The sequence below is a fragment of the Notothenia coriiceps genome, unplaced genomic scaffold, assembly GCF_000735185.1.
Source record: "Notothenia coriiceps isolate Sejong01 unplaced genomic scaffold, NC01 NC01_scaffold00037244, whole genome shotgun sequence".
Lineage (NCBI taxonomy): Eukaryota > Metazoa > Chordata > Actinopteri > Perciformes > Nototheniidae > Notothenia > Notothenia coriiceps.
Genome location: NW_011369945.1, coordinates 5,206,050 through 5,219,637, shown reverse-complemented (window position 1 = coordinate 5,219,637; position 13,588 = coordinate 5,206,050). Strand labels below are relative to the sequence as shown.

The 13,588-nt window shown below is 38.6% G+C and overlaps 1 protein-coding gene across 1 annotated transcript in view; it reads left to right on the top strand.

The window, feature by feature from the left end:
• The window catches only part of LOC104965216 (TRAF2 and NCK-interacting protein kinase-like), a 48,189-nt gene that overhangs the window by 31,773 nt on the left and 2,828 nt on the right, over positions 1-13,588 (top strand). The window contains exon 4 of the mRNA XM_010794176.1: positions 5,404-5,436. Within this exon, the coding sequence (XP_010792478.1) occupies positions 5,404-5,436 (33 nt within the window). The remainder of the gene's footprint in view (positions 1-5,403; positions 5,437-13,588) is intronic.

The window sequence follows — 13,588 nt, the reverse complement described above, 5'->3', positions numbered from 1 at the left end:
TTTTAGCAATTCAAATAATTGTATTCTCACCGATCCAATTTATTTTGCATTAACCTTTAGTTGGAGCAAAGAGAGGTGTTGAATAACATGCTATTGATTCTAAAGCATAAAGGTTAATGTAATCGAGCAAGAGAAAATAAGAATGCATGTTGTTTAGTTAGGGAGTGGTGTAAAGAAAACGTTGTGTGTGCCAGTTAGCTGCTGCACTTTTACCGGTGTACGCAAGACAATCCTCAGTGACTCCAGCCTTGGTCCGGGCATTGGGTGATCTGAAACCATGTTATCAGTACAAGGTCCCTTACGGTAGGGTGTCGTCCACATCCTGTATTTATTACTCTGACCCCTTCATGATGAATGGTTTTCAGTCTGACTGGCATTCCCTGTGTGGTGCAACCCGACCTCAGACCTAAACTGCAGTGTGGTTTCTCTTTTGAGAAGGTTTTGTATAAAGTTTCCAATATTGCATGAACCAGTATTTATTTTTGTGTGGCTTCTGTTTTTGGGAAGTAATGGATTTGAGCATAACAAACAGTAATGTGATGTCATTGACCCAGTACTGGCAGGCAAAGAGCCATTGCAAGGTAAATAATGTATTGAGATACTTAGGCTGTCAGAGATGACAGTCCATTTAGATATATGGCTGTCCTAGAGAGGTGTGTGTATGTGTGTGTTCTGATTGCTGTTTGTTGAGGTCGGCGAGGGGGAGGGCTCCAGCTTGATGTCAGTCTTTGTGATGCTGAGGCCACCAGTGACCCAGAAGATTTAGAGTGATGTTGATGGACGGGGGATGACAGACTGAAGATAGAAGTGAACTCATTAGCTCACAAACAGGATGTCTGAACCATGTGGGGCACTGTAAAGTATTCAGTCTGGATGGAGCAGCTTCTGCAGTACTGTGTGTCTTGACCATATATGTTTCACCTCAAGGAGAGAAAAGTGATTTAACATGTGTGTCAAGCCTCTCTTTTCCATCTGGGATTCAGTAAGCTTCAGTCAGAACATACTCGTCCATGCTCTGGGACAGATGAGGACTGCACATTGCTGCATGTCTGTGTGGAAAATATGGTATACACAGCGGGTCTTCATCCAACAATTATTTTCACTATCAATCATTTTCTGCTAATTTTCCTACAATAAATTCTGTAAGTTAAGTCTAGGTAATGTCAATAAATATTCATCAAGTGGTTGTTATAACAAACCATCTGTCCAATAAGATATTAATTCTAGATTCATAAAATTCTTAAATATAAATAAATTAAATGAATACATTCAGAATATCAGACAGCGCCTTGGTAGCATTATTATTTCGCAATATCCTCATTTATGCCAGCCTTGCTGTAGTCCAGGTCAACATGGAAATCCCAATCCTCATCCTCCATCCATTCTACTGATCATCACAAACGGCAAAATAAAATGTGGCTTCATCCTTTTTCCTTTTCCCATTTCTCACCTCCATCATCTTTAGTTGTGCTCTCTTGGTCATCCTAACCCCTCTGCACGCCGCAGTGCTCAGGGATTTAGTGTCACTTCACCCCATCTTGAAAAGCCTACAAACAAATGAGATCTAAATAATTCACGTTGCCAGAAGGCGCTCTATTCTGCTCCGTCTGTGGACTCACGCCAAAGCTAATGTGTCGAGATCGGAAAAGATTCTAATACGAAAACCTAAACCTGCCTAACCAAAGCAAACAGGAGCATTGTTTTGCACATGGCTTCCCTCCTATTATTATTATTATTATTTATACACAGCAACAGTGTAGGGAAGATAAACAATTAGCACTTAGATGAGTTGTTCTCTTAGTCCCTCCCAAATAGCTTGGCCCCTGGCAGGGTTTCTGAATAATATTCTAAGATCCCATTTTGGTTTTTATCTTTAACTTTGCTAAACTGATGGACATAGCCTACAGGCGAGATTTTAAAAACGGTTAGTGTTGTTTGCTGGTATATTTATGCTCTTAATGCTGATACCAGTCAACTGAAAGAAAATGCAATGCCAACTATTTAATTTTTTTCTAGCCAAAACTGAAATAGTTTGATTGTTTCAGGAACAGTATACAGATGGTAAATGGACTGTACTTATATAGCGCTTTATCGGGTCTTTACGACCCCTCATTGGCTTTTACATACTACGAGTCATTCACCCATTCATTTCACACCTCATTCATCCAGAGCAGTGCCATTTGGTCTCGGGAACTAACATTCACACACCATTGCTGCACGGGCAATATATCGAATCTAATATTAGTGTTTTTTAAATATGAATTGGACAAAACAAGACAATTCGAATCACCTTGGGTTTTTAAAAGAGTCACTACTAAAAGACCTAACATTTTGTATTTATTTATAAATCCAAGTATTATATCTGAGACCTGTGCTTGTTGTCCACTATTGTGTTTGTGATTATTCATACTATCAAGACAAATAAGGTTGATTTAATATCAAGAACTTTTTAATTACATATGTCTTCAAAAGCCAGCAGCATTATACGCAGCCCTTCCTCTCTATTTCTACCCTCCAAGCACTTGTTCAATTATATTGAAATAAAAGTGTCATTTCCTCCTGTTAAGGGAATGTTCTCTAACAAAAAAGGATGGCCAAAGATGTAAGGGCTCAGAGGGTTTAATTATACATGTGAATGATGTTGAGAGAGAGGTATTATCTACAATGTTTGTCGTGAATCCAGCAGCGACCGTCAGATTTCTGTACGTCTGAGAGGGCCCAAAACACCAAGGAGTAACCGCTCTCTCGGATAGGTCGGATCACCTGATGAATTATTGATATTGTCTATGTGGGCGAGCTTTGTTTCTCCTATACAGGAAGCTAAATTTGGTTTCATCTAGCCTCTGGTGTTTCTGAACTCATTTAAATTGTAAGAGGAGGATGTTGGGCCCACATTACAATCCTTCTTCCCTCTACTTTAATTGAAGATTGCACATTGAGCTGATACAACATGACACCACATTATACAGGAGGTGACATGTTCGGCATTACATTACACACATGCAAAGATTGAGTAGTTTATGTATTTACATCAGGGAAAACTTACAGAAATAAATACAGTATAGGGACTAAACCATAGCAAATACTAAAATGTTGCTTTTGCTGTCTATTTGTATTGTTTTGGTTTTGTCTGTGCTACTTCACATTGGTTACCTCAGTGAGGAGCTGTAGGAATCACCCTGTGTTATGCTCACAGCAGCATGTTCATCACAGAGACCCCGCGGCTCTTCTCTTCTTCTATCAACACCTCTCCATCCATCCTTCGCTCCCCTCGTCTGGCCTTCTGTCTTCCCTCTCAGCCTCCAGCCGGGTTAACTGATCCACACCAGCTGCCTCTCACTGCCTTGCATTACTGCTCTGAACCCATGTGCTGAGCATTTCCTCAGCCTCTTGTCTCCTTCGTCATCCTGGCACCTTTTTACAACCCACTTTTATCCACATGGTTCTGTGAAAGGACATTGTACACGTTGTAGTAGTGAAGAGAGTAGTGCTCTGATTGGTGAAAGGATGACTGGATGCACACCTCTAATACTGTTTGGTAGATGTTTACCTCCATTTAAAAAGCAAGAGTAAAAAGAAACAAATCCAAAAGAATTGTATCTGCTACATTAGCTTTTTGGCATGATTTTTTTATTGCATCGTTTATTCTTTAAAATGCTTGTTTTAATTTCCCACAGCCCAAGGTTAAACCATGACAGTCCTTGTGGTATTCAACCTTCAGATCAAACCCCCACTATATTATTTTTACTTGCAGTGTATGCCAAAGGAAAGCAGAACATTTTGAATGATTACAGAATAATAAATATAGTAACTTTCTGTTTATCAACAAAGGCACCAATTACACTTTGCGCAAGTGTAATTACACTTAGCCCCATATGTCCGTCTCTGTTAGCCAGGTCGCTAATCTGATTAAGCTAAGTTTTCCCAGGCTACATGCAAATCACGTTCAGCCCTGCTCCGGTCCAGAGGCTGGTGGGAATACATCGTAAGCTTTTTCAATAACTGCACAACAAGGATTGTCAAGCAAGAGTTTGATAACATCTATCCTTAAACATAAACACATGGATTAATTACATTTATTGTGTGTGTGGGCTCTTACTCATGCTGCTCCCTCAACACACATGATCAATGCTATCTCACCCACACAGCCAGGTCAGTGGTAGAACTAATACATATGTATAATAAATGTCACAGCAGCTAGGTGTGCCTTCTGTATGTCTTGTGTTGAAATGTCTGGAGCTGTTTGGTGATACAAACGCTCTCAACAGGGAGAAAGAAAGCTAATTCCAATTACTCTACAAGTCATTTTAGCCCTTATCACAGGGGGCAAACCATGGGGGCAGAGGCTTAGAGCACCTACTTCTACAGACTGCTAGTAACAATAACGAAAAGTAACGTTTACATCTATGATGGATATGCATTTACATTTTTCGACACCGACCTGGTTAGATTCTCACACTGGCTTTTGGTGCAGACATCTAGTTGGGGTATGTAAGGGAAGTTTTAACAAGGCTAATCAATAAACAGTGTTAAAAACCCTTTCTTCCACTTATTGCTTGATCAGATTCCTTCACTTAAGGGTATCTAGTTATTACCAGAAGTCTTTGACAGGAAAACCCCAGTGATGTTTTTCCACTCTGTCATCCTTGCAGCTCATTTGGCATCGGGAGGCCTGTTAAGCTGTACTCATAGAGCGCCACCCGGCCATACATAATGCATGATTGTACCAGCTTATACCCAACCAAGAGACAGTCTGTTAATGTCAGTGACTCTGAGCAGGCTATCACAAAGACATACTAGGATACAGAGTGTGGGCTCACATTGTGACAGGTAGTACAAACTCGACTATTTTTATTATGTTGTTGCCAAGGCTCAATAAAAATGTCATAGGAGATCTGCACTGTAGCTGACCCTATGTTTCTGACTCATTCTAAAGAAACACATACCGTATATAAGCAAGCAAGCACCACTTTATTTATACACCACATTTCTTGTCAAGGGAAATGCAGTGTTCTTAAAAACAACTAAAGAAAAACAAGCATAAACAAAGGAGTGATAGTGGAAATACTATATAATTAACAAGATAAAAGCAAGACATGCTATAAACTTTAAATAGATATAATAGCTAAGACTATTGATTCATTATTCTTATTAAAACTCTGCTGATTGTTCTCATCTAATGTCAGAAAAATAGTGAAAAATGGCATCTGCAATTTTCAAGAACCCTATTTAATTTCTTCAAATACAGACATGTTGATCATGATTTCCAATCTAGTTGCTGATTTATTTTCTGTTTCCCAGTCCCCATCTCTTTCAGCCTTTACTTCGCTGATCGTGACCAGACTTTTTTAGTACCTACATTTTTGTTTAAAGGGTACCAATCTCACTTCTCTCTGGCAACAGCAGCCAAGACAAACGCAGACTTTCATCATACAGGTAGCTTTTGTGGGAAGGTTTGAAATACTTGATGGATCAGGAGAAAGTCTCTACTAAGATTCTGCAAGTTTCTCACGGCGTCTCTACGGTGTGTAGGAAGAGCAAACATACTCTGCTCTCAAAGACTAATTATATGCTAAACCGGCCCCTTCTCTAACATTAACTTATGATGCACTCGATCTTTAATCAGTATCTTCCTCCTACTCTTCTAGTATTTGTTTGCCAGTGGATATCGTCCTTATGAGTAGGTGGATTAGCGAGATGACAGTATGTAAACTTAATGAAATCACCTTTACAGCACCACTGTGTACACTGGTTCTACACATGGGAAACCACCGGTGATATACACTTTTGGAAACAGGACATTCATTCTCTCTTGGAAATGGAAGACCTAATTATCTCAGCCTACAGTGATGTGTTTGGACATAAAGTAGAATAATGAAGAAGTCAATAGTGACACTGTAGCTATGGGAAATCTAGACTGGCATCGCTAAAAAGAACTACAAGGACCCAAGTGGAGCATGTCGATGACGTATATTGAATGATTTTTTATTTATCACTGCAGTTTTTTTTATATACATGCCAATGATACTGATCCAATGAGAAATGCAGATGGTGTTTGGCCTGACTACAGTTTGACAGACTGTATAGTGGGAGCAAGTCTCTGCTTTTTGATGTGTCAGTTCTTATTTATTGTTGAGGCCGCATGATGATGTTGTTATCAACAGCGGTGGCTTTGTTAACAACCTTTTTAGCGATACACTGCTCGGCCTGACTTCCCCCTGCTGTGTTTGTATTGTATACGAATGGTTTTAATCTAAAGTCAGCACACCACATAATTAGAGTTGTTTAATTCCAAAGTTTGTTGTAATGGCATTGGACAGAACAATGTGAGCCATTTGTCAAAGCCACTGGGAGGGAAGCTGAAGTGTGTTTCAACTTCACACCGTCTGTCTTTCACTCTACCTTATTGCACTGGGTCTTGTTTTGCTTTCAGGCATATATATTCTCCTCTCTTCTTTTGCCAAATATATTTGTGGTACCTTTTCTAGTTATTTAACCAGGTAAGTCCTATTGAATTTGGAATCTTCTCCTTCACCCGAGACCTGGCTAAGACTGTGGTGTTAAATATTAAAACAAAACAACACCAATCCAAGGATTAGTCATAATATAAAAAGATACAAAAAAAATCTATAATAAGTTAAGAACAGAGACAACTGACAATGGACCACATGAAATTCATAAATTACTTTTGTTGACTTTTTTTAAACACAATTACTCCATTTCCTTCCTATTTTTGTGGCAAAGAAAGCAAAGGTGTGTGATCCGTACAAGTATTTGCAAAATGAAAATGATTTTGCAGGCATATGATAAAATCAGATTAAAATACAAGATGTCTCAGTCTACGTGTGAGCAATGATGCGTGAACACACATGTTGAGCCTTGAGGCACACTGAATACAAAGATAGTCAAGGTGTGCCCTTGCTCCCACTCAAAGCCTTGGTATTGGGAGTGCAGCAGTCAACCCTTGCTGTGAATGTACTGCAGAAATGTGTACTATCACACCCAACAGAAAAAAAGCTCTTTGCTGTTCTGTTGTTATTCTATCAGCTCCGTAGAAAGAAGGGTTTACTAGGCATCAGAGGTTCTGCTCCATGTTGCTGCCACTGCAGGTATCTCTCATGTCTCCAGTCAACCATTCTGCCATTACAGAGAAGATGATCCATTGAAATAACTGCAATGACCTCCATTCTGAAAGCTTTACCAGAGAAAGCACTCGACCATGATTCATTCAATGCTCCATCACTCTGTGGAGATTTGCTAAAATCTTAAAACCAGGCCATACTGTTATTTGTCTCCATTTAGTTTCACGACCAATGATGCAATTGATGATGAAAGAAATGGCTCTTATACAGACACACAGCTATTGAAGTGACAGGAAAAGCATCACCTACTGCCATCCCTCTTTTTCTTGCCACTCTTTAAAAATGTTATCATGTTGCTACTATTTTTGAATATTTCATACATTTCCCCCAAAGTATATTTTATCTAGTGATACAAGGCAGTACTTTTTATACATTTTTTTGTTTCTAATAACTTTCTGGGATCTTGTTGGATTCATTTAGTTCAATGAACAAAAATGCAATCCTTTTGTAAACTTACCAGACTCAACTAGCTGCTTTAAAACTTGCTTTTACTAGGGGTGCACCGAATGGGAAATTCTTGGCCGAAACCGATACCGAAAATAGGAAACAGTTGGCCGAAAACCGAATGCCGAAAGGCCGAAATTGATTAATAGAAATATATAATGTATATATATATATANATTCATTACTTGTATTCTCAATATACACTGAACAAAAATATAAATGCAACACTTTTGTTTTTGCTCCCATTTTTCATGAGATTTTTAGATCTTTGAGTTCATCTCATGAAAAATGGGAGCAAAAACAAAAGTGTTGCATTTATATTTTTGTTCAGTGTATATTGAGAATACAAGTAATGAATAATGTTAATACCACCACACTTGGCACCATGGTTATGGATTCAAAATCAACAGAGAAATCAAGAAACAAAAGTCTTAGTACATCCTACGTTTTTGATCAGTGAGAGTGAAACAAAAATAATCACAATTTCTTGTCACACGAGCGCTAATGGACCCTGTGGCAGAAAATGTCAGCTCAAATTGTCTTAGGTCCCTTGTTGTTTTGTCACTGGTAAATGGGAGGGAATGTGTTTGTGTCAAAGAGGACTTTTAGCGTGCCAGAAGGAATTAGTCAGTGAAGCAAGAGAAACTTCATTCGGTAATGACCAAGAGAAAAAGTCAGGAAGAATCCATTCTTAAAGCTACCATGCTGAAATGTAAGGCATAAATAAAACAAATAGCCAAAGAGGGAAATAAGAGCAGAGAACCACCTCTTAGTTTTACTTCGGGGACGCTGGGAGCGGTTGGGGTCACAACAGGTTGCGCTTTGTCAAGTAAACACCCACTTAGGAACAAAGTGATTTATTTGATTTATTCAAATACCTTGGGTTTGCACCAGTGCATGCTAGAAAGCTAAGCTCTGACCCATTTAAAGAGAGAAACATAGTGACAAAGGGTAAAGTGAATCATCTCTTTAATGTAACCCCCGGTGCAAGCTTCACAAGCAAAGTATCCCAATGTAGCACAAATAGTAATGCATCAAGTTCTGAATGACAAGTCACATGGCAACAGCGGATACTAATGTTTTCAGGCAAGATATACACCATTCACATCAAAATGTTTCAAAATAAGAGTATGGCAGATCTGCAGCAGTAATAATGCCAACAATGTTTCTAAATACTCCAATCAGCAAAATAAGTTATTGCAAAAGTAACTTTTTGAGCTTGTGGTTTGACAATTTATTTTCAGAAATCGAGGATATTTTTTTTCGTTAGGCGAACAGCAATAGTGGATGAGGTGAAAGATGCCAGCTACATTGGGCAGAATAATACCAAGTGTGAGACAGCATCCATTCCAAAATATATAAAAATAACTTTTCAATATAACCAAGGCTGTCTCCTAGCAGTTGACAATTTGAGCCGTCCCTCGAGGAGAGCATGAGTCATTGCACCCTTGTTGCTGAATCATCATACACAGAGCAATGTGGGAGCAACAGCATGGCAGGGAATACGCTTTGCAAAACAGATCTTGTCTCAAAGTGACCTCTCCATTAAACTAATTGTGGAGGAAGTAGAGAAGGGAAATGGAAACAGAGGGCAGCTTGAGGCAGAGCAGCACCACTCTTGTCTCTTGGCTCTCAGCTCCGGTGCTGACTCTCAATGAAGTCTGCTAAACTTTTTGAACCGGAGTATGAGTGATCGGATGACAACACTTTCCGCAGGACTGGCACTCGGGGTTGCCTTAGGAAATTTGACCTAACTGTGAGCTGGGCGAACACTTTGACCTCAAGGAAATCGAATGTTTTCACATTACAGATAAGGAACAAAGAAATTAAGACGAAGAGTCTAAATTGAAAAAACAAGCCAGGGTTTCCCACAGACTTTACTTGGGCCGTCCAGGTATATTAACGTCCGCCAAAGTATATTTCGTGAACCATTTAGGTTTAATCTTTTTTTATCCGTCCGCGAGCACGACGCATTCTACGATCGATTAACTACCCCTCCTGTACCTGTTCGCTCTGCTATCGCGCTCCGCAGTAACTCCGCTGCGAGGCTCCGGCGAACAGTTCATGAGCAAGTATATTTCAGATCTGTGGGAAACACTGAACAGTTCATGAGCAAGTATATTTCAGATCTGTGGGAAACACTGAACAGTTCATGAGCAAGTATATTTCAGATCTGTGGGAAACACTGTAAGCCGATACGGTTAAGTGTGGAAGCAAAACACAAACACAAAAAAGGTAGGGAAGTGAATGATGTATTTCTTACATTTGTAGGTATGTTGTATTGAATACAAATCAGTATTTATACAAGACAAAAAAGCAATTTGAAAATGTCCCCTCGGGCTCCCTGAAATGTCTATGGTCACGTTGTGCCATTTCTTTGACAAGACAAAATGATAAATGAATCGAAAAAAGAAGAAAAACTAAATGTTTGTTGCAGTCCTCCTAACTTTTAAAGAGAAAGTAACCGCACACACCCTATTAATAACCTTAGTCCGAGTAACCAAGTTCCAATACTGTCAGTACATTCCTGTCCTGCAGGTTTTTTTAATAAGTCTTCCAACCTACTCACTGATGTTCGATCACAGCTTTACTTTGTCAAATCTGTCGTCGTGCTGCTCATATCCTTGGCCAAGAAACACTAGAATAGAACACATATTGTTACATCAGTGTCTTTGTATAGAGGCCAAAAATCCATGTACTGTATCCCTTCATCCTGTTGGTTTTTTTTCAAATGTCAAATGTTGAATGTGTTTTATGTCTACCCCTAATGGATACATAAGAGTCTCAGCTTTGAGGAAAAAAATCTGCCACTTCAATGTAAATGCCAAAAGGAGAAATCTATTTGGATCTCTTGTCCTTTCAATTATTTAGAAGTGGGTCAAAACTAAGGTAACTTAACTAATAATGTATGGACTCTGCATTTACCTCATACTGTATGTTGATCTGATTTCTGTTTTTTAAAGCAGCTATAGAAAACGCGGAGTCCCTTCTCTTGTCTTTCCCAAACTTTACTGAAGTTTGGCATAGACTGTAAATTGGCTAATCTTTGAATTCTCTCCTCCCCTGACCTAGTGCAGGAACTGTGTGGCACAGTTGAAGCCTTGAATGCTCAGTAAGCCATCTGCTGGCCTTTTTGGAAATCAGCAATACATTCCCAGCTGTTTCCACATTCCATGCTATCTCTCAGGGGACCAGCTTTAACAATTTGACAAATAAACCAAAAAATAATATTGCGATAATATCATCTACAGGATTCCTTTCTGCTGTGGCCGAGTCTCCCTGATGGATACCGCAGTAATAAGACAGGAAATGACCTTTTCCAGACGCTTAATGGCCTGGTCATCGAAGCGATGAGGACAAAGGCAATTAGCCAGTACATACATCACACTTATCCAGCTATAGAGGAGGCGACCAAGCCCAGCAGAGGCCATTCAGCCAACGTAATGAATAAAGAGTCTTACTTCCATTTCAAGCATATATCCATTAGGAGATCTAATGCATTGCACAAATGCTTTCTAGGATCTGAAACAACTTTAACAGTGCAGTATTTGCTTGATTACGTTTGTATGTTGTTATATCTATATCTACTGTAAAGCCTCAATGTAACAATGTGTTACTAAGTTTTGTTCCATTTTGTGTGGTTTTGGTAAAGTAACTCAGAGAGTAGTACAAAGTTTGAGCTGTGCTTTGAGTAAGGCTGCAGTTTGGCAGCTTTCTGTTCCCATTTGGAAGCTCACCACCGGCCCACGTCTTCAAAAAGGCAATACATTTCTCCACTCAATTCCATATTTACTTGTAAAAAAATAAATGTATACCAGTCTTGTTTGTTTACTTTTTGATTGCTCATCACCAGTTAAGAGTGAAACCTCTTGTCATCGTGCAGGAGACATTTCTAAAATGACTCACTGAATACGCTTGCCCTGTGCAGAACACATTACCATTGAAATAGGAGAGGAGGAAGATTTTACATGGAGTGATTCAGTAATTTCACTCTCCTTCTCAATCAATTTCAATCTCCTTCTCAATCAATAGAGCACTTGTCTTACAAAGGAGCAGTTGACAGGCTCACTGTATACCCCTTACTCTTTTGCAGAAAACTCCCATGCAGGATTTTCTGTATGTAGTTCATGTTTTATACATACTAAGAAGCATTCTGGTATCTGGCAGAAATTATAATGTTCCATAAGGGGTAATAGAAGGAGTACAACAATAAATAAAATCAGGACCATTCCATAATATCACCATTGTATAATGCGACATTCTTAATTGAAATGACCAGTGTGGCATTGCAATGCTAATTCCTTCCGGACATGACTGTCTTTGTACAGTCTTGATCTAAAAACGTGATTAAAAAGCATCCTGGTTCATATCCAGTAGTCTGTGGCACATTTCATTGCTCTCTTACTTTCATACTATATCTTAGATATTTTATTTAAGTGTATTTGAAGTGTACTAAGTATAATGTTCGTAACCTGTATTTGAATCAGGCTTTATAATTATTTGAGTGACCGAGATCATGTAAGTGTATTTCATGTGTACTATGTATTAATTTATTGAGCTGTACTTAAATCAGGTTTTAAAATTGTTTGACTGATAGAGATCATGCAATGTTGTTATTTGATTATTGATTGTTATGAACCTGCCTGAGGACCACAGATGGAAATTAGCTATTAGCTATAATCTGGCATGTTGCATATCTTCTCTTTGCTGAGATTAATGTTTTTGTATGCATGGTAATTTTATAAATAAATACAAATAGAAATTTCCGCTACTGGCTATGTTTTCAAAAGGGAATATAAACATCAAAAGTTAATGAACAGAAAGAGAGAAAGTGGAATCCCCTCAAACCTGAACCCTAAGCACAATTAATATTTTTTTCATTTTGTTTGTGCCTCATGATGCAACATCTGTGAGTTATTTGAAAATTGGGATGTGAGCACTTCCAACTAGCGCAAGAATAACATCAACAACGCTCTAGTGTACCGACGCAGTAGATTGATCTTGTTTTATTCCCTAGAAATCAACCTGCATCTTTAGAGAGAGGCCAAGGCTCCAGGTGTGACAGATTTGAATATTTTATTCTGCAATTTGATTCCAAGAAATACATAGACCAATATTCTGAACCTGGTTCCCAGAAAGATGTGTGGTAATTTGCATAACAATACAATTTGAATGATGAGGGAATGTTATAGTAGTTTTATTTTGCCATTCTTAGTATCAATAATACAAGCTGCTTAAAACTTATGTTATGAAGTTAAACTGGTTATCATTTCATCATACCATACCTTTACTAATACAGTATTTATTCAAGTTTCTCTGCAATAAAGCAAGATTTTTCAAGTTTACATATGAACACATCATGATAACATTGTAATTTACCTTTGTTTATACTTATTTTAAATGAGTAGTAGATCATGATATTTCTCAATGGAACCTCACTTGGGGTGTTATAGCTAACTATACTAGCTCTTCTGTCGATCTAAACTCTGATTGGTTGTTCACAATCTCAGTAATTGGCAACTAGAAAGTATTAATGCAGCTTGTAACACCACTATCAAACAGGTGCAATTGTCTAAAACGAATGGATTTGGATATCGGGACTACATGGATTTTAAGGGACAGAAAGAAAAAAAATAGACTACAGCTGTACTGGTGATTTGTGGAAGAATTATAGACGGATTAGCAAAGACCTTTCATTATACAGAACCAGCCTTAGTGAGACTCCAACATGGTCAGACCTCTAAATACCTTGAAGCCCTCGGTAACCAGCGAGTCCCAGAGCAGCCTGCAAACATTCTGTGCTATCTCTGAATGATGGACCACAGCAGAACCCTAATCATGTCTCTGCTATAGACCCAGTTCAATACCATTGGTTTAGATTAGGGATGTCCCAATCACCTTTTTTTGCTCCCGATCCGATCCCGATCATTTGATTTTGACAATTTGCCGATACCGATTTTTCCCAATCCGATCTTTAGGCAATGCATTGAGAAAGAAAAAGA